Source organism: Protopterus annectens, chromosome 10.part0, assembly GCF_019279795.1.
Source record: "Protopterus annectens isolate FY-2018-M chromosome 10.part0, PAN1.0, whole genome shotgun sequence".
NCBI lineage: Eukaryota > Metazoa > Chordata > Ceratodontiformes > Protopteridae > Protopterus > Protopterus annectens.
Window position 1 is genome coordinate 362,608,261 of NC_056744.1, and position 19,480 is coordinate 362,627,740.

The 19,480-nt window shown below is 36.1% G+C and overlaps 1 protein-coding gene across 1 annotated transcript in view; it reads right to left on the reverse strand.

The window, feature by feature from the left end:
* KIFAP3 (kinesin associated protein 3) overlaps positions 1-19,480 on the reverse strand; it is a gene marked incomplete in the record, with an annotated part of 1,467,647 nt that overhangs the window by 1,411,008 nt on the left and 37,159 nt on the right. The window contains 1 exon segment of the mRNA XM_044085270.1: positions 12,031-12,162. Within this exon segment, the coding sequence (XP_043941205.1) occupies positions 12,031-12,162 (132 nt within the window).

Genomic DNA, 19,480 nt, shown 5'->3' on the forward strand with positions numbered 1-19,480 from the left:
CCAGCTTTTGGCATGCCAGTCTAAAGATATCCTTGTTTTTTAGGGTACCATAAGAATTTAAGTAAGGTAGAATTTATTTTTCTTATAATTTTTTAGAGGGGGAAATAATTAATGATGGACTGTAGTATAAGGTTCATTTTAATCAGGGTTAATCTATCTTCCATTGTACACAATAGCTTATTGCAATTGTCTGTTAACTTTATGATTTCATCCATTAAGTTTTTTATAGTTTAAAAATATGGGGTATTTGTTCTTAGATTCAACAGTGACACCTAAATATTTAAAGAAATTTCCCAGTTAAAATTATGTGATTTTTAAAAAAGTGGTAATTTTCTGTTTATAAGGAATGTTTTAGTTTTATTATGATTAAATTTCAAACCTGAAACCTTTTCAAAGTAATCCAATGGTATGAGTATATGATCTAACGAGTGTTCTATGTCACTACATGTCAACAGTATATCATCAGCAAAAAGCTGGATTGTTAATGAAAAGTCTTCATTTATTCTGAAGTCTTTAATATTTATGTTAGATCTTACAAAGTTAGCTAGTGGCTCTATACTTAAATAAAGGGGAAACAGGGCATCCTTGTTTCATACCTTTTGCTATATTAAAGGGTCTAGACAAAAAGGAACCTATATCCCCAAAAGACACTGAATTTACTATAAAATGATTTAATTAATGTTGTAAACTAAAGGAAAAGTTATATTCATTTAATATTAAAAAAAAAATAAGGCCAGTTCACTGAAAAACTTTATCAATAGCTAAATGTATTGCTGATAGTTTTTTTTTTGTTTGTTTGTTTGTTTTTATTTGTTTGTTTTTATTTGCTTTTATTTGCTATATATTCTTCTTCTTCTTTCGGCTTTTCCCAGTTAGGGGTCACCACAACAGATCACCTGTCTGCATATGATCGGAAGTGGAGTTTTATGGTGTCGAGTTCCCATCTTCCACAGAAAGCACACAGTTGCATACACTCACACCTAGGGCCAATTTAGAGTGTCCAATCCACCTACAGCATGTCTTTGGGATGTGGTAGGAAACCGGAGCACCCGGACGAAACCCACGCGACCACAGGGAGGACATGCAGACTCCGCACAGAAGGCACCTCAGCCAAGGATCGAACCGGAGAACCTCTTGCTGTGAGGCAGCAACACTAACCTCTGCACCACCATTTATTTGTTATATCATTTAATGATAAAACTCTTATCATACTGTCTTGTACTCTCCTGTTTATTATAAAGCCAGCTTGTTCTTCATTTATTAATCCCAGGACTATATGGTTTAACTCTTTTGCTAATATAGTCATGAAAATTTTGTAGTCTACATTCAAAAGTGAGACAGGGAGATAAGAAGTACACAATACAGGATCCTTACCTGATTTTAAAATAGGTATAAGTATACAGTATCTCCAAGAGGGGGGAATACTAGCAGAGCTTTTGACTTCTTCAAAGATGTTCAATAAGGTTTTTAAAATACTGTCAGATAGCAGTTTTCACAATTCTGGGATGATACCATCTAATCCTGGAGCCTTGTTGGTTTTGAGATTTAATTTGGTCTTTCAATTCTTTGAAAGAAAAAGACTCAACAATTTTACTTTTCTGTTCATTAGTTAATTTATGATGTATATTTTCCTTCATAAATTATCATTTAGTTCATTATTATCTAAGTTTGCCTCCATTTTATTAAATGTTTTCATATTTAGTGAAACATGGTAAAAATGTCATTTAGATTCATTATTTGTATATAAAGTTGGAGAAAAACATCAATTCTCTTTAATGTGATTTATTTTCTTCATTTTTTTTGATCTAGTGGCTATTTCTATCTAGATTCTTTGGGTTTACTGAATAAGACTGTAGTTTATTTTTTTCCAGATTGATTGAGATCTTGTGTTGAAGTATTTCCTGATATTCATAATTCATCTTTTTTAACTCCATACTGGCAGCTTTGTCATTGGGCTTTAAAGCTCAACTTTAATTTATCTATTGCAGAGCAATCAAGTCCTTATCCCTTTCTTTCCTTTTACATATATACCAATATTTAACTTTACCAAATAAATAGGTTTTTAGGGTGTCCCATAATATAGCATCTGTCACCTCCCCATTGTTATTAAATTCCTTGAATTGATTAATTTCTCTCAGAAAACAATCATTAAAACCTTTTATTTTAATGGTGTATGCAGGTAATCTTTGACAATGAATTAAGATACTTGAGCTAGAGGTTACAGTGAATGTAATAGCATTATGGACAGACAAAAAAGTAGATTCTTCCAGAAGTTTGAACCCAGAAAGGGGGGATGAGATGTAAATTAAGCACATTGTAACTTCTGAATACAATAAAGACTGCACATATATATATATATATATATACATATATATATATATATATATATATATATACACATTTGTGACTCCATATCAAGACATGCTCTTCGAGTTCAGTAATATACATATATTTATGAAGTAGTTTAATAAGCTAAAAGATTTTTAAACATTTTGATATTTTTCATGTTGAGTGTAACACCAATTTTGAGATATAGACACTTGCACAAAATCAATTCAGAGCATTTATTAGATATATAAAATATGTGTCAATCTTTTAGCATGATAAATATATATGTGCATCAATTTCCCTTTTGTATTATAGCTTATTTTGATAAGATTACTGGTCACCTGTAACTTTACAGTTGTATTTACCTCTTCAGGTCCCACTCCGTTAAACTTATTTATTTAGAGATTTAGTTATAATAATGTTGAATGTGTGAATAATTTAGGAATATTTAATGCATATGTTAAACTACTATTACATAAATAGGTATATAGTACACTATTTATTGGATTATTCAGTATTTGCAATTACTAGAAGAGGATTACTCCATGTGTATATAGTAATGGAGGGAATAAGTTTAAATGGCAAAATATTGAACTAAATTAACAGTCTCATTATTTCTGACATACATAATATTACATTAATTATTTGTAAGTAATGTTACTTTTGTCTAGCTTTCTGATGAATTTCTAGGTATCGGTAGATAGAGAGATAGTACAGTAGTTTGTCTATTTGATGGGCAAACTAGGAACTTTGATGGCCATGGTAGGCTGTGTTCTATTAGCAACATATACAGTTATAGTTGTAGACTTGCCTTTGTTTTTGGTTATTTACAAGTTTTAGTAGTTTAGTTTGCAGAAAGGAAGGATTCAAAAAGTGTGGAATGTTAAGACAGTGTTGGAGGAATGCATTTAATTAAATTAATATGGTGGCTAAATGTGTCATATTATCTTTTAAAATAAATCTTACACAGTATGGATAGTTTTAATCTATTAATATACATTCATTAAATGACGGCAACAAAAGGAAATCATTAATGAGGTACCTACAATTAAATAGAAGGAGATATTATATTCTTGCAAGTGACTCACTTGATAGACAAAGATATACAATATTGAAAAACAAATTACGAAATGCTATCTTTTAACAAGAAGAGGAGTGGAACTGCTATACTTTGGAGAAAATCTACTGCAATGTCTAAGGTCATGGACTCCATTAATGATCCCAAAGGAATGTCTACATTTGTAATAATTTAATATAATGGCAAACTCTATACACTAGCTAACTTTTAATGGGTCCCTGGAATAGGTGTAAGAGTGGCTGAAGAGCACTTAAACTTACTACAAAGTCATTGGAAGTGTAGTTTAATTTTAACAGGGGATTTTAACTGCAGATTTGCTACAGAAGATACGAGTGAACAAAAGAAAGCTAAAATACTGGCATCAGCTAAAGCACTAAACAGATGGATTAGAAATAATAATTTAGTTGAGTTACTAGTAAAAGCAGAAGATAAGTCTTTGTCCTTCACTCATTATTCTTATGCACATGGCACACAAACTAGACCTGATAGGATTTGTGCTTCTATAGATTTACTTAAGAGTGAAAGGACAAGGAATAGTTTTAAAATAATTATCTGACCATAATGCACTAAGTATTAACATATTAATGGATATAAGGAAATTTCGCATTATTTACAGAATCCCAGTATATATGATGAAATTAAAAGAATTTAAAAATTGAATTAAGGAACAATTAGAGATTTTTTTTTTTTAACTGACTGATAATGCTCAGGTTAGTGAAGTCATACTATGGGACTCCTTAAAATGCATAGTAAAGGCAGAATGGGAAGATGGGCTAGTAATAAAATGAAAGAGTGCGATAAAGAGTTGTCAGAAGTACAAGTCTTTGGTATCCATGTTTGGTTGTATTTTATTAGCAATATAGGTTTAAACAACAAAAAGTAGATAATACTGAAATCATTAAAAAATAATGACAAAATATCAAACAGCTTTAACACATGAAGTGGAGATAGCTTTAGAAAAAATAAAATTGCAGAGTTATGTGATGACTTCAAAAACTCAGCAGAGATTAGCTAACAGAAGTAAGGTTAAGCAAAAAGGCACAAATCAGTATGTGAAATCCTCACACTAATCAGCTTACTTCAGACATAAATGAACTGCTTAATATTTTTAAAAAGCTCCACAAGGATCTTAATAAAGATAAAAATAATAACTACAAAATCGAGAAGTAGTTCAAGAAAAATGTTACTAATAAATGTAATGACTAACAAATATCCCTGTTGAATAAGCCTACTAGCCTGACAGAAGTTAAAGAAGCTTTAAATAAAGGTAAAAATGGTACAGCTCCAGGGTTAGATGGTTTAAGTATGGTATTGTATACTCTGCTTCCAGTAAATATTTCAGAATTACTAAGTGATGTTTTCAGGATAATTCAGAGTAACAAAATAATTCCTCTCTCATGGAAATTTTCTGTAATCTCATCTGTACTTATAAAAGGAACGGATAATAAGGTAGTTTCCTCATATAGACCTATTTCATTATTAAAATGTAGACTACAAAATATTTACTTGCATTTTCGGTACAAGATTAAGAGATGCAGATGATTAATAAAGATGAAACAGGATTTATAGGTTCATAGGTTCATAGGTTGGTACTAGGCTATCAGCCCTAGGGCCTATACAAGCCTAGCCATAACAATTCCCTGGCTATTTCTTCCCACATTATTTACTTTCCTGGACCCCTGTCTAGCAGGGCGACTGACGTGATCCCTGGGGTGAATTTCCTTTCTCCCATCCAGTCGTCAAGGTTCCTTTTGAAGAGGTCCAAAGAGGCACTCTGCTTGACATGTATGGGCAATCTATTCCAGAGTCTGGGGAGTCTCTGGGTCAGGAACCTATCCCTCCAGCATGTTTTGTTTATTGTGATGACAAGGTTTAGATCCCTGGAGCGTGTAGCTCTGAGGGATTGGGATTTCTTTAAGTGTAGCATGTCCAACAGCTCTGGGTTTGACATGGCCTTGTATGTTAAGCAGAGATCGCCTCTGAGTAGACGATATGCGACAGAGTATAGCTGGAGTTTTTAAGGCGGTCAGCGTGGGGCATCTGCTTTAGGCCTGTGATTCTTTTAGTGAGGTATTTCTGAGGCCTTTCCAGTTGTTGCAGATGTCTTGAGAGGTACATACCAAATGGGGCGTTGTATTCTATAATGGGTCTAATGAGGGATGAGTACAGTGGGACAATGACCTCCTTTTTCTGGATGAAAAGCCCTTTGTGATGAGGTGTGCCACATAGAAGGATTTCCTGACTGTTGTGGCGATGTGGTTATCGAACGTGAGACCACTGTCCACCTGTGTCCCTAAGTCTCTTATCACACTTTCTGTGTTTAGTGTACTGCCACCTATATGGTAATTCATGGATACATGTTTTTTCCCAAAGGGGATAACAATTCATTTCTTGGCATTGAGCTTGAGCCCATGGCTCTGGCACCAAGCATCTGTTTCTGTAAGGCCCTTTTGTAGAGTATCCACATCATTTGGGGATTCAATAATGGCTCCCAGTTTGCAGTCATCTGCAAACTTTGTTAGCCAGAGTCCCTTAGTGTTGACCTGTACTTCAGAGAAGTAGATGCCAAACAAGAGTGGCCCCAGGACTGAACCCTGAGGTACTCCACTTGTCACTTGTCTGGAGCTGGATTTGGAGTCAGCTACTTTTATAGTGTGGGTTCTATCAGTAAGCCATTTAGCAACCCATTGGGTGACATAGGGATTAATGCCCAACTTAGTAAGTTTATCTATGATTCCAGAGTGGGGATGGTGTCAAAGGCCTTGGCAAGGTCTAGATAGGCTGTGTGGACCACCTTACCCTTGTCCATGGCTCTGGAGACTGATTCAAAGAAGTTAATCAGGTTCAGGAGACAAGATCGCCCTTCACAAACCCAAACTGGGTGGGGTCCAGTGTTTGAAGGTTGCCAATGTCTTTGTTTATAAGTTCCATGATAATACGCTCCATGGCCTTGCAGATAAGGCTTGTCAGACTGATGGGACGGTAGTTTCCGGGATCCAAGGTGGATCCCCTTGTGGATTGGGATAACTGTAGCTCTCGCCACTCAGTGGGCACGAAACCTGAGGTGAGGCTATGATTAAACATGACACTTAGGTGAGGTGCCAGTTCATATTGTAGTTCATGTAGTACACAGCCCGGGATGTCATCTGGTCCCATGGATGCTGTATTCTTGGCTTTAGAGAGTGCGTTTTGTACCTGTGTGGCCGTTATTACTGGAATTTGGCAATCTTCCGGTATTGAGATGGGCCATTTAGGGGGTGAGAGGGGGGTGAAGTTGGCACTGAATCGATCTGCCAGGATATTAGCAATATCCTTTGGATCAGTATATTTAATGCCATTCTGTTTTAGCTCAGAGCAGATCTGAGCATTGCCATTTAGATTTTTGACATAGTTATAGAATGCTTTGTGGTTGTCTTTGGAATCTTTGGCAATTTTATTTTCGTAACTAGCTTTGGAGGATTTTATGAGGCATCTCAGTTTCTTACTGAGGCTAGTAAGGGAGATTTTTGCATCCTGGGATTTTCCTCTTTTCTGCAAAAGTTTCTTCCTTTTGTTGTAAAGTTTGTTTATGGCAGGGGACCACCAGATTGGCTTCCTTTTTTGGATGAGAGCATTTTGGTTCTATTTGGGATGGCACGATTCATGCATGAGTGGATGTGCTCGTACAGTGCCTTAGTGTAGGATTCAGCAGTTTCAGTTCCCGTCTGCATGGGTGTCATGAAGTTTGTCACTTCTGACTTAAGTAGCATGAAGTTGGCTTTGGAGAAGTTTTTTATGGTGGTTTCTTTACTGGGGGGTGGGGGTGGGATGTGGATGTTAAGGGTGATTAGCTTATGGTCAGACCTGACTAATGAGGGGGTGACCATAGGTATGGAGCATTGATTTCCTATGTTGGTAATGACCAGGTCTAGGATATTGGAGCCCCTGGTAGGACTACGGATTAGTTGATCCAGGGCGTTGGAATTTATGAATTCCAAGAACCGTTGCGCAAAGGTGTTGGGACATGAGTAGTTTTCCCAGTTAATGGCAGGGTAGTTAAAATCACCCATTATTAGGGTGTTTGGTTCTATCTTAATATTTTCCAGTATGTTTAGAAAGGTGTAGTGAGAATCTTGGGGTATGGTGGGGGATCTGTAGCAAGCTACAATTTGGATTGCAGTCTTACCTAGTGTTAGTTGCACTTGGAGAATTTCAGACACATTGTGTTGGCCAACTAGCCTGGTGGTGTGAATATCCTTGGTGAATATTGACACTCCTCCACCTTTAGTGTTTCGGTCCTGGTTTGGTGGCGAAAAGTGTGGTAAGAGTTGTAGCCTGGTATTGCAGGGGTGCTCTCTGGAGCCTTGAACCAGGTCTCAGTTACTGCACAGATATCGATGTTCTCCATTTTTAGGAGTGCCTCGAGAGAGTGCATTTTGAGGTTTAGACTTCTAGCATTGAGTAGCATTACCTTCAGATTTTGCATGCTTGTACCTGTTACGGTGGTGGTTTTGTCCTTTGAAGTTTGCCTAAAAAGGCACTATAGGGGTGGCAAGAGCCTTAGCCAGTAACCTGAATCCCAGGGCGACAGGTGCAGACCATCTCTGGCAAAGCATCGTGGTCTGTCAATCATGTCATCCCAGGCAGACAGATACTGGATCCCCTTTGAATGACACCATAAGCTTAGCCAATTGTTGAAGTCAATCATTTTATCCTTATATTGTGGTATCATTCTGGGCGAAGGCAGGATGCTACTCAGGGCTAGGGTCATACCTGCCTGGGCCACATGATCCGAGAGCTCTTCCATGTCTCTTTTCATGTAGTCCAGGGAGGTGCGTCTCAAGTCATTCACTCCAACATGGACAATGACAGAGTCATATTTGTACTTGTTGTGGAGTGACTTGAGTGCATGCGTTATGTGGCGGATCCTGGCACCCGACAGGCAGCTGACTGTAATTTTCTCCTTATTCAACCTGGTGAGAGGGACATCAGTGTGCCGGACTATAGAGTCACCTATGACTAAAGTGTTAGGTACATTGTCTTGCCTTAGGGGCTGTTGCTGGGTGGCACACTGGTGTTGTGAACTATGTGACACATTGGTTGTGATTGGTGTTTGTTTGCGTTTCAGCTTCAGAGGTCTTTGTTGCTTAGGCAGGTTACAGTTAAGGGCCTCTGCATATGTGGATTTAGTGTTGCTATATGTGGGTGTTGGTGGTGTGGGTTTAGAAGGGCTATGTGTTGCTTGAAGTGTAGTGTGGGTGTTAACCTTCTCCTCTTGACTGTTTAGCACAATCTTGGGTGGAGAGAGCTTTGCTTCCATTTTGGCTATGTAAGTGCATCTCTCACAGGTTGTAGTGTTGGGTGGTAGGAGGAGAGGGTTGTCTGTGTACATGAGGCAATTGCTGCATTGCCCCAGTATGCCCAGATTCACCAGGTGGACAGGAGAAATCACCGGAAGCTGACCCTTGGACATGCCTGGTTTGGGGCTTTTTTTTTCTTTGTAAAGTATATGAGCTGTTACCTTAGCAAGGTACTTTGCAATTATAGGCGGTTTAGTGCCTACTATTAATTTCTCCTTGTTAACAAGGAGAGTTCAGTGTTTGTATGAGTTTAAGGCTTCCTAGTGCTTTCCAGCAGGTATTAGAGAAAGTGCTAGTCACAGGGATGCTTAAAGGTAAGATTGAAAAGAATGCACTCTGCAGTGTGCACTAGAGAAGTTAGATGTGAAAGTAGGTAACTTGAGTTTTACCGGTTTAAAAAGTTAAGGTTTAGTGGAGAGTTACTATTTTCAAAAACAGCAAGATGGATTGAAAGGGGTGGGCACTTTTGTATTTTGGTACTATGAAATACTGTAGGATGGCCAATAAATTTAAATAATTGAAGGGGTGGGATTTCAAAAATGATGATTTTGTGATTACTCACATAAGCCAGTGAAAGTAGAGAGAAATGAGATATATGGTCAGATTAACATAAGAGGCGGGCAACTAGAAAGACAGTGGTATTTAACAAGACAACTAAAATGGGTGGGAGGGCGGGAAAAAATTCTGCCTGACTCAGAGAGCTGTGGTCTCTTTTAAAGTTTTAATATGCTATTAAAACAGAATGCAAGCAAAACACAAGGTAAAGAAAACAAACTACAGTATTCAAAATATAGAAAAGTAATACAAAAAATAAAAGCAAACTAACCTTTCCTTTCCTTCACAGCAAAGTGTAGCAGAGTCTGGATGAGCCTTTCTGGTTATAGTCAACAGAATAGCGCATGATAATATAAAAATAATAGTAACTATCTTAGATTTAGCAAAACGAATGAACAAGAAAATGGCCCTAACTGGCTTAGATGTTAAGACCGCTTTTGATTTTGTAGATTAGAACTACTTGTTTTAAAACTTTAGAAGTGTTTGCAGTTTATTGGAATACAAAACAGTATAGAGACTCCATAACATATGTCAAAACTGGATCTTACGTTTCTCAAGGATTCACTTTAAACAAAGGCACTAAACAAGGATGTCCCTTGTCCCCTCTGCTATTTGCACCAGTTATTGAAACCTTAGCTAACAGTATAAGAAGCGATGAAAAAAATTGACCATCTCTGTTAATGGAGAATCAGTCTATCTAAAATACAGCTTTTAGCAGATATTTTACTAACTATATGAGACAAATTATTCAAAGAAATAGATGATGAAATTAAAAAGTTTCAAGAAGCATTGCTGCTGAAATTTAATAGTAATAAAACTTTAACTTTAGTGTTAACTCAGTTACTAGATAGCAAGTTTAAAGATAAATATAATTGGGAAGGAAAAGAACTAAAATACTTAGGAATAAAAATCTATCAAGATGTGAGTGAGATTAATATTAATAATTTTGAAAAAAACATTGAAGTGTTACTTCTTAATAGTTTTTTTGTACTTTTTAGGATAGATTAGTATTATTAAAATTATTATATTGCTAAAAATTAAATATATAGTGTTCAACAGCTTTAATATGTGACAAAAGCCTTTTAAAGAAACTGGGAAAAAATGTTAACTTCATTCTTATGAAATCTAAAAAGCCGAAAATTGCTTATGGAAATCATATTAAGATTATGGCAGTCTGGCAGTGTTAGCTTCCCAGATATAGAATCATACTCTTTTTGCAAAAAAATGTAACTAACTGCGGTGGTGGTGCTGCGGTAGCGTTGTTGCCTCACAGTAAGATGTTGTCCTGTTCGAGTCTCAGCTAGAGCGTCTTCTGTGTGGAGACATGCGTGAATGGGCGTACCTTCGTTGGAGGTTGTGCATCAGGGCTGGCAACTCGGCACGTAAAAATCTACTGCCAATCATTAGCGGACCGGAGTTCCGCTGTGACAACCCCTAACCGGGAAAAGCCAAAAGACACAACAACATACTCTGGATTGACTCAAATAATACAAGTCAGTGGAAAACTATCCAGATGCAGATTATATTAAATGCTTATGTTTATTAAATATGATAAATTAGAAATATGTAACAATCCTTACATATTTCATTTCAATCTTTAGACTCTGCATATATTAAATCAATTCTTAAATCAGTTAAGAAATGTGTTTTTAAAACTCCATTAATATCAAAATGGAAAAGTTGGTGCTTTCCCATTCCACACAGCTCTAGATTTAATGAAACTCAGAATAATGTTAAAATGAATTTACTAAAAAGGAATGGATTAGTACTATGGTCGGATTGTTTAAAAAAATGAAAAGCCAAGTCTCCAGAATATTTAATGAAAGAATAGGAGCTGGATGAATGAATCTATAGGCAATATAAGTGAAAAGGAACAGAACACTATTCCCTCATTATATGAATATATGAATGCTACCATTGAAGGTAGATTGACCTACAAAGGAAACTTGTCCAAGTTATATAAATTAACTACAAACAATAATTTTGATGCATAATTCCATAATGTTTTAGACTGTAGTGGATTGAGTGACTCAATAGATGGTAAGAATAAAACTTTGTTACTTAAATCATTTAGTCAAACTTCAAATTTATACTGAAAAGTTTTATGTGGAAATCTATACATAGAATTGTTTGTTACTCCCTACAAAATCTCTATGTTTAGTAAAAAAATGACTTCTTCAGTTTACCGGAGATGTAGTAAGGATAGAAAAGCTGATTGGACACATGTATAAGGGCTGTGAAAAATGTGTATTGAGAAGATACAAGTACGTTTTTAAGGGGTTATGGTCCGATACTTGCTCTTTAATTAGGTCAGAAATACTAATGAGTATTCCACTTCCTGTATCAGTAAATAGCAAAGAGCACAAAAAATGTTTCGGCTCTCTTGGTAGTTGCTATACAAGTTATTATAAAACATTAGAAATTGAACTAAGTTCCTACATTCAAATATTTTTTTTAAATGTTAACAGTAATCATATGCAAAACTGAAAAAGAAGTGATCAGAATAAGATCCAAAAATCATACTAAGACTTTTACTAGTTGGGATAACCTTGACGTTTTGCTATTGAAATACCAAGTCAATTTGTTAATTGTATAAGATTATCTTGATGATTCAATGTATTCCACTCACTGTATAACAATATGTGATGTTGAATTTCTTCCTATGTGTATATTATAACTATGTTAAATTAATAACAAAGCTTGAAATCTGTTGACAGCCAGTCTACTTACATTTTCTGACATTCCTTGCGGTCTCCGAGCATAGGATCCCCCCTTTCACCCAGAATGGTAGCTTCTACTTCATAATGAACCACAAGGGCTTTCTCTGTTGGATGAACATCAATGTTCCCTCCTTTCACCTTCCTGAAATAAAAACAGTGTGTCAGCAAAATTTTTAATTTTGTTAAACTAGTCTCACTTGTTACAAACTTTTTTTATTAAGAACCACAAGAAACAACTGATTGCACTCAGGGGCATACACTGTTTGTACAAAAACAGTAAAAAATAGGTATTCTGAAATAAAAGCCAAGTACTGCATTAATAAACATCCTAAGAAGATAATGGCAAAGTACAATTAAACAAGGTCTGTGAAGGAAAACTGAGCAATCAGGAAGATGTATTCTGAATCTTGATATTTCTAATTTCCTTCATTTGATAAAATGACAAATCTATGGCCTTGGTTCTTCAGTCAGAATAGAAGGCAGTTAAATCCCTTAGATTACATAATAGCTATCTAATCACTGTGTGCAGTCTTACTGCCCAACTTACCTTTGCTTGTATCACCCTCAGTTCCCTTCTGAATTAACACTGTCAAGCTAGAATGGTGGTCAGTTTCACTGACAAATACATCACTGCTGCAAATGATAAAGCATGGGAGCACAGGGGACTGATACCAAACACTGTACCAGCAGAGCCATCTCCTGATCTACAAACAAAAAGCGTGAATCCAAGGTTGCAGGATGCCACCGACATCCTCAGGTATAGAAACAAGAAGGAAGCAGCTCTGCTGGCAATCAAATACAGGGTAAATCTATCATTTTTGGACTGAAGATAAAAATCACTCAAGACCCTAAAATTAGAAGACAAACACATCTCTATTGTGTAGCAATTTACCATCATGCATACTATACCAAGAGTGCGGTATCTAGTAACACCATCAGAAGTAAAAATGGGGTTATCATTAAACAGTACATCTGGGGTGCTTTCCTTTCAGAGATCTCTTTACATGCTGTCATGTGGAACAATGTTGCTCAAGAAATTGGCCCTATCAGCTACGAATAAAGTGAAAACGAATTACAGGAGTGAAGATTCAGCCACATCAGCATTTCCAAATCCACTATGTAAAATTACGTCTTCCAAATGAGATCAGTTATTGTGAGGTGACCTAATAGCAGAAAAATACAAATAAAAATAAATCTAACTCCTAAAAGTATTGGTCATTCTGACCTGTTTTTGGTAACTACTTATATACTTGCAAATTTCTGAAGCACTTTGACACCTTTCAGTAAAAAATGTCACTTAGACTGACCTAAGAAGAAACCTGCAACTTGAAATCTGTGCAAACATTTATAATTCTGTAATAGAGTTTTGCTGTTTGAACACTTAAAACTGTGCATAACACCGCTTTTGGGATAAAAAATAGTTTTAGTTTTGATGTTATAGTAAAGTTATGATTCTAATATCCACTGTATATAATGACAAACAGTTCTGCAAGATGTCAAAGTCTAAGGATTAGGTCAGGTATTTTTTGATAACTAGGCATATTTAGCCTGCTGTATTGCGGTGGTGGTGCTGCGGTAGCATTGTCACCTCACAATAAGACGTTGTCCTGTTCGATTCTCAGCTAAAGCGTCTTCTGTGTGGAGACATGCGTGAATGGGCGTACCTTCGTTGAAGGCTGTGCGTCAGGGCTGGCAACTCAGTACGTAAAAATCTACTGCCAATCATTAGCGGACCGGAGTTCCACTGTGGCGACCCCTAACCGGGAAAAGACGAAAGATACAACAACAAGGCATATTTAGCCTGCTACTTTGTACTGGGAAGATATATAGGCAACCATATGCAAACTATTTACAGAAGGGAATGGCACCTCTTTAATTTATGAGACAGTTCACCATCAGCCAGCTTTATATTTTTGTGCAGACATTTGGTAAAAATAAGCAATGTTATCAGTTCTGATGCAACTACCCAGTATAATTTACAATGTTGATGTATATTATATTTGCTCCTGCATGAAAATGTAATCCATTCTTATTTGTTTTGAAATTAATCTGATGAGCATTTACAGATGGTCAGATTCTAAGGAACATCGTGGCCTGATTTTGGTCATTACTTAAGCTCAGCTGTAAACCTGAAATGGTTTGATGTTTTGTAGATGGGTTTTCTGAGCAAAACTACTGACATGAGGTCTGCACCTCCATTCTTTTAAAAGCCTGCCCTGGTTATCTTATAAACAGCACAGGCGCTTTTCATCGAAATGACACTATCTTATCAAAAACAAACAGGAGGCCTGCAAGGGTAAGTGGCAGGGCCACTACTATTCTGCATATTTTTGTCTGTTATGGGTAGGAACACTGTGCTAATTCTAAATTAATTCACTATGTTGATATTCCACACTCAGCTGCGCTGGAAACACTCCCACCAAAGCACAAAATGTAATCCATAGTGATTCTAAAAACTGCTATAAGAAAGTAACTGTTCACCCTCCCACCCCCCAAGAAAATAATCTACACAGTCAACAGCCACATGTGCACACTTTTCATGAAGTTCCTTGGTTGATTCTGTAGAACAGCATTCTTGACATACTGCTGGGATTTGCAGCTCAAATTCAATAAAGAAATAAATCAACAAGACAATTCTTTCAACAGCTCAGCTACTGTGTTAATAATAAAACCAGGTAAAATACTAGCTAAAAGATCCTTGTACTGAAACTCCATCTCCATAATGGAAGCTCTTTATTAAACTACCACTTTGCATATATGCCTTCTAGAAAATGCTTACAACAGAGCTGCACAATTTAGTAAACAATGAAAAGAAACATTACTGAATCAGCTAAACAATTAAATGAAGAAATATGATAATACAATCCCATCTCACAATCAGTCACAAAGTCTGCAACTCTCTATGCCCAGCACAATCAGTACTTTCTGAGGGCATGCCCTTAAAAAACATCTCAAATCCAAGGATTTATTTATTTACTTATGTTTGCTCAACAGGGTGATCAATCAATACATCAACCCATCCAAATTCACTTCATAAAAAAAGAGATGATATCTTCTGCCTTCTTTTCCTAATGTCACCAGTACTGAAGGTGTGAGAGAAAAGAAATGATAGGGATGGGATTCAGATTAGTCACGTTATGTTCCCAAGGTGTAGAAGGTAGGGTATTGATCACAACTGACCAATTTCAGGTTCAGACTGGGAAGATAACAGGATATAATAGCAAACAATCAGCAGTACTGCCATACAAGGATAACACTGCAAAACATTCACAGCATTAGCACTAAGTTATTTAACAGTTGCAACTATAGTGGAGTGCAGACTATTTAGAGTATACAAAGTTTTAGATCAATCAGCAATAGAACAGGACTCCCAAGTTGGCAGCACATTAAGTAACAGCTTGATATCAGCTCCTCCAGTGTGAAAACAGAAACTCAGAAGAGAGAGCCAATAAACTCATATTTTCTGTAAATTTCAGAAACTGGCTATTAAATGCACTGCCTAGATGGCAGCAAAAAAGAAATTTAGAGAACCTGAAAGAAAATGTATCTTAAAAGGTGAGGTAAAAACACTGATTGAGAAGAATTCTGCAGCTGTTCAGCAAAAAGCAGTGCAAGCTTCAGCTTTGGTGCAAGACATGACTTCCAGTAGCCTAAAGGAAAAAATAAGTCAAATGTACTCAGAGAGCTGGTTAAAATAAATGAAACACTGAAGGAGTACATCAACTCAAATAGCAAAAGGCTGGAAAAAATGGAGGACATTTTAAAAAGATATTCAGAAGGGGTAATAAAGCTATAAAGAGCAGAGGTCGAAAAGAAGAAAAGGCTGGCTGAATATGCGACTGCTCAAGAAGAGATGTTGCAAAAAAATTGTTGGACAGAGTAAGCAGGGAAAATCTCTGAGATTGTGTACTGTACCAGGGGAGCTGGAAGGAACAGACTATACTATTTTTTATGAAAGCATAAATAAGTAACTGGACTGATATTCCACAACAAGAATTGTTAATTGAAAGGGCACATTGTGTGTATGCTCCAAACCTGGCTATGAAAAAACAACCTAGACCTTTAATAATTGTAAAGATGCAATAGTACCAGCAGAAGGAGTGGATTTTGACAAAACTGTACCAAAAGTGGGAGACAGTAAATTATTTGTGGAAAATGATTACTCGCTGTACACCACGCAGAAGAGAAGTAAATTTATTCTCCTAATCAGAGAATGTCTAGAAGCAGGCATGAGATTTTAGCTGCTATACCCAGCTACTTTCAGAATATTCTTTCCTGGTGGGACAAAATAATTTCTGATGCAGAATATGCTAAGGAGAAATTCAAAAGTTTGTTCAACAAAAGTGAGTTATGAAACAGAAGGATATTCTGCTTCTTATTCTTCTGGTAATAAAGCTCACAAACAGACTGTGCCAGTGAAACTTTTTTTCCAGTGTTTCAATGGAAAATGCTTGAGAGACAAAAAATATCACAAGAGTTGACTAGAACCAGGAGTATGTTGGCAATGAAGCCGAGAATGGATCTGGGAGACTGAGATTATCAGGAATAAAACTAGCAACTTGGAAACTGATAAATAAATGTGGGATTATAAAACATTAATTTGTGAAGCATGACAGAACAAGAAAACCTGGAAATATTGGACTTTTTTGACTTTGTTAAACTTGTAGGAGAATCTAAAGCATATGCCCTACTTCATGCCATTATGTTTGGAACAGCATTTAAGAGGGTAGAGGAGGAGGGAAAGTTAACTAAGTAAAACAAAATTTTGTTTTTATAAGGCATGATATGATCTGCATGCTATAAAGTTGCATTTCCTTGGATATTTTGAGTGAAATGGGGATACTAAAGTAAACAGGTGCCCATGTTCTTTTTTCCTTCTTTTTCCTTGCTCAGTTTTATGAAACGCAGGCACTGCAATGTAAAAAAAAAAAAAAAAAAAAAAGTCTGGTCAAAAGAGCAGGATACAAGAAAAAACTCTTGCATAGAGGAATGACTGGATTAAGGCCCTTGGCTTGATCTAGTAACAAATTTTAAGAGAAAGCAAATAAATAAAAATAACATTGTCTAGCAAATAAATTGTAGAAGCAAATCTGTATCTGGTTCTCATGTCTCAATGGAGACAATCTGATAAAGAACAAGAAAAACACAATGCTTATTTCTTTCAATTGCTGGGAAATAATGATTTCTGAAAACATTCAAGTGTCTTCCCAATCTAGGACAGTAATAAAGATAAGACAAAACCAAAGAGCACTTAGTAAAAGCACAGGCTGTACGTGTCTTAGCATGGATAACCTTCCTTTTAGGTTAACCCAAGTTTGGGAGTATGGCTATCAGTTTGGGACAATTGCTCCCATTAGGAGGGTAAATGTACACAGGTCTGTGTGTTAGTATTAACTTAATTAGTTTTAGGGGTGTGTTTGTTTTTTGTTCGAGGGCTTTCAATAAAACAAAACATTTTGTGCAAGATGTGACATATGCTTAACTAGATATAGCAAGAAACAACTGTATAAAAGATAAACCTAACAAACAGTGTATGCATGTAACATAAAAGCTGGAACTAGACACTGAAGAAAAAACTGTTGCACATAAAAGGTGAGAATAACTTTTTAACATAATAGCACTTTCTATATTACCTTTAAAGGTAAATGGTCTCACAGATATATACAAAAAAGAAAGAGTAATGAACTATATTAAAAAATGTAGAGTGCAAATAGCTGTGCTACATAAGACACACTTGAAAAGAGCTGAACATGTGAATTTGATAAAGAAAGGTTTACAGGATGGTTATTCAGTGAAATACTTGGGACAAAGGAAAAGAGGAGCACTTATATTAATTGCAAGAGGAGCTCCAATAGTGACACAACAGGATGCAGAAGATAATAATGGTAGATTTGAAGTGCTAAGGGGCAACTAGCAGGCTTGCACTGGCATGTACTTATATTCCACCTAAAACTGTTACAATGGAACCTAAGAAAATTCTGGGAGACAATCAACAGGGAATATTACTTAACAGTTGGGGACTAGAATTTGATTTGCAGCAATAACGATGTATCGGGTGGGGGCCCAAAAGGGAAAATATAGACAGACAAAGAAGGGTACATTTTTGAAGAAATCTATGAAAGTATCTGGCATGAAAGATGTGAATTCAGTAGTTAGAATTCGGAGTGAATTTACATATTCCCAGAGATACAAACACTGGTCTAGACTAGACAGAACTTGAATATCACAGGAACATGTGAATTTTAATTGAAAGTTTTGATACACATGCAATAACTATTTCAGGTCATGTGCCAATAATAACCAAAATTAAAATGCAGGGTAAATTAAACAAAAATGAGACACTGGCACTTTCCGACATATCTGCTGAAAAGCCAGGAATGGGTTGTGGAAATTATTTGGGAGTTAGAGAAGATAGAAATTTCTTCTGAAAATATATCAAAGAAGGATAAAATTAAAGTGAAACTTAAAAATATGGTGGAAATAAAGGAGAGAGAGATGGTTAAGAAGTAATAATAACTGTTTCAGAGAGACTGACAAAGGTTAAAATAATGCAGAAAAGGGGGAACCTCACAGAAGAGGAGGATCAATTGCAGAATTCTAAACAGAAAGTAAAGGATTACCTTAATAATATGCATGCATTTAGAAAGAGTGCTGTTAAGCAACTGTTTTTTGATAACTCCAGAGCACAAAAACTTTAGCATGACGATTCAGGCAACAGAAAGTAGAAAGTGTTGTCACCAAGCTTAGGGAGTCTATAACAAAGAAGATAAGAAATTCTGTAAAGGTACTAGAAATATTTCAAAAATGTTATGAGAATCTGTAAAGCAGGATATATGGAAATAAAAAAAAGGTACAAATGGAAATGTTTATGGAAGAATTAAATATACCAGGGTTAGAGGTAGTGAGGCTCAATTACTAACAGTTAGGATAGGAGGAGAGGAGATAAAAATGGTAATGTATAACCAATCCACAGGAAAGTCCCCAGGAATATATGGTATTCCTGTGGAAGTTTAGAAGCTAGGAGGGAAAAAAAACTGATAAAGATCTGGAAGGTTTTGTTTAACTGTATTTTAAGAGGAGGAGAAGTACCAACATCCTGGATGAAAGCTGTGATGGCTGTAACACCCATTATATATCCAGCTTCATACCGGCCACTTTCAATCCTAAACCACAATTATAAAGTGTTTATTTCTATAATGGCTAAAAGAATGGCAAAGGTGATGCCAACATTGATAGATATGGATCAATGTGGTTTTGTGGTGGGGAGGTAAACATTTGACAACATTAACAGAACACTAATGATCCACAAGGAAGCAGAATGTAAGAAAATACCACTGTGGTTGATAGGCTGGGAGCTATGGAAGCATTTGCATTCCCAGATAAAATTATAAAGTTGATTAGGACAATATATGAGGGACTGGAGGCAAAAAGTAAAGTGAGTGGGTTCTCTCTGAAAATTT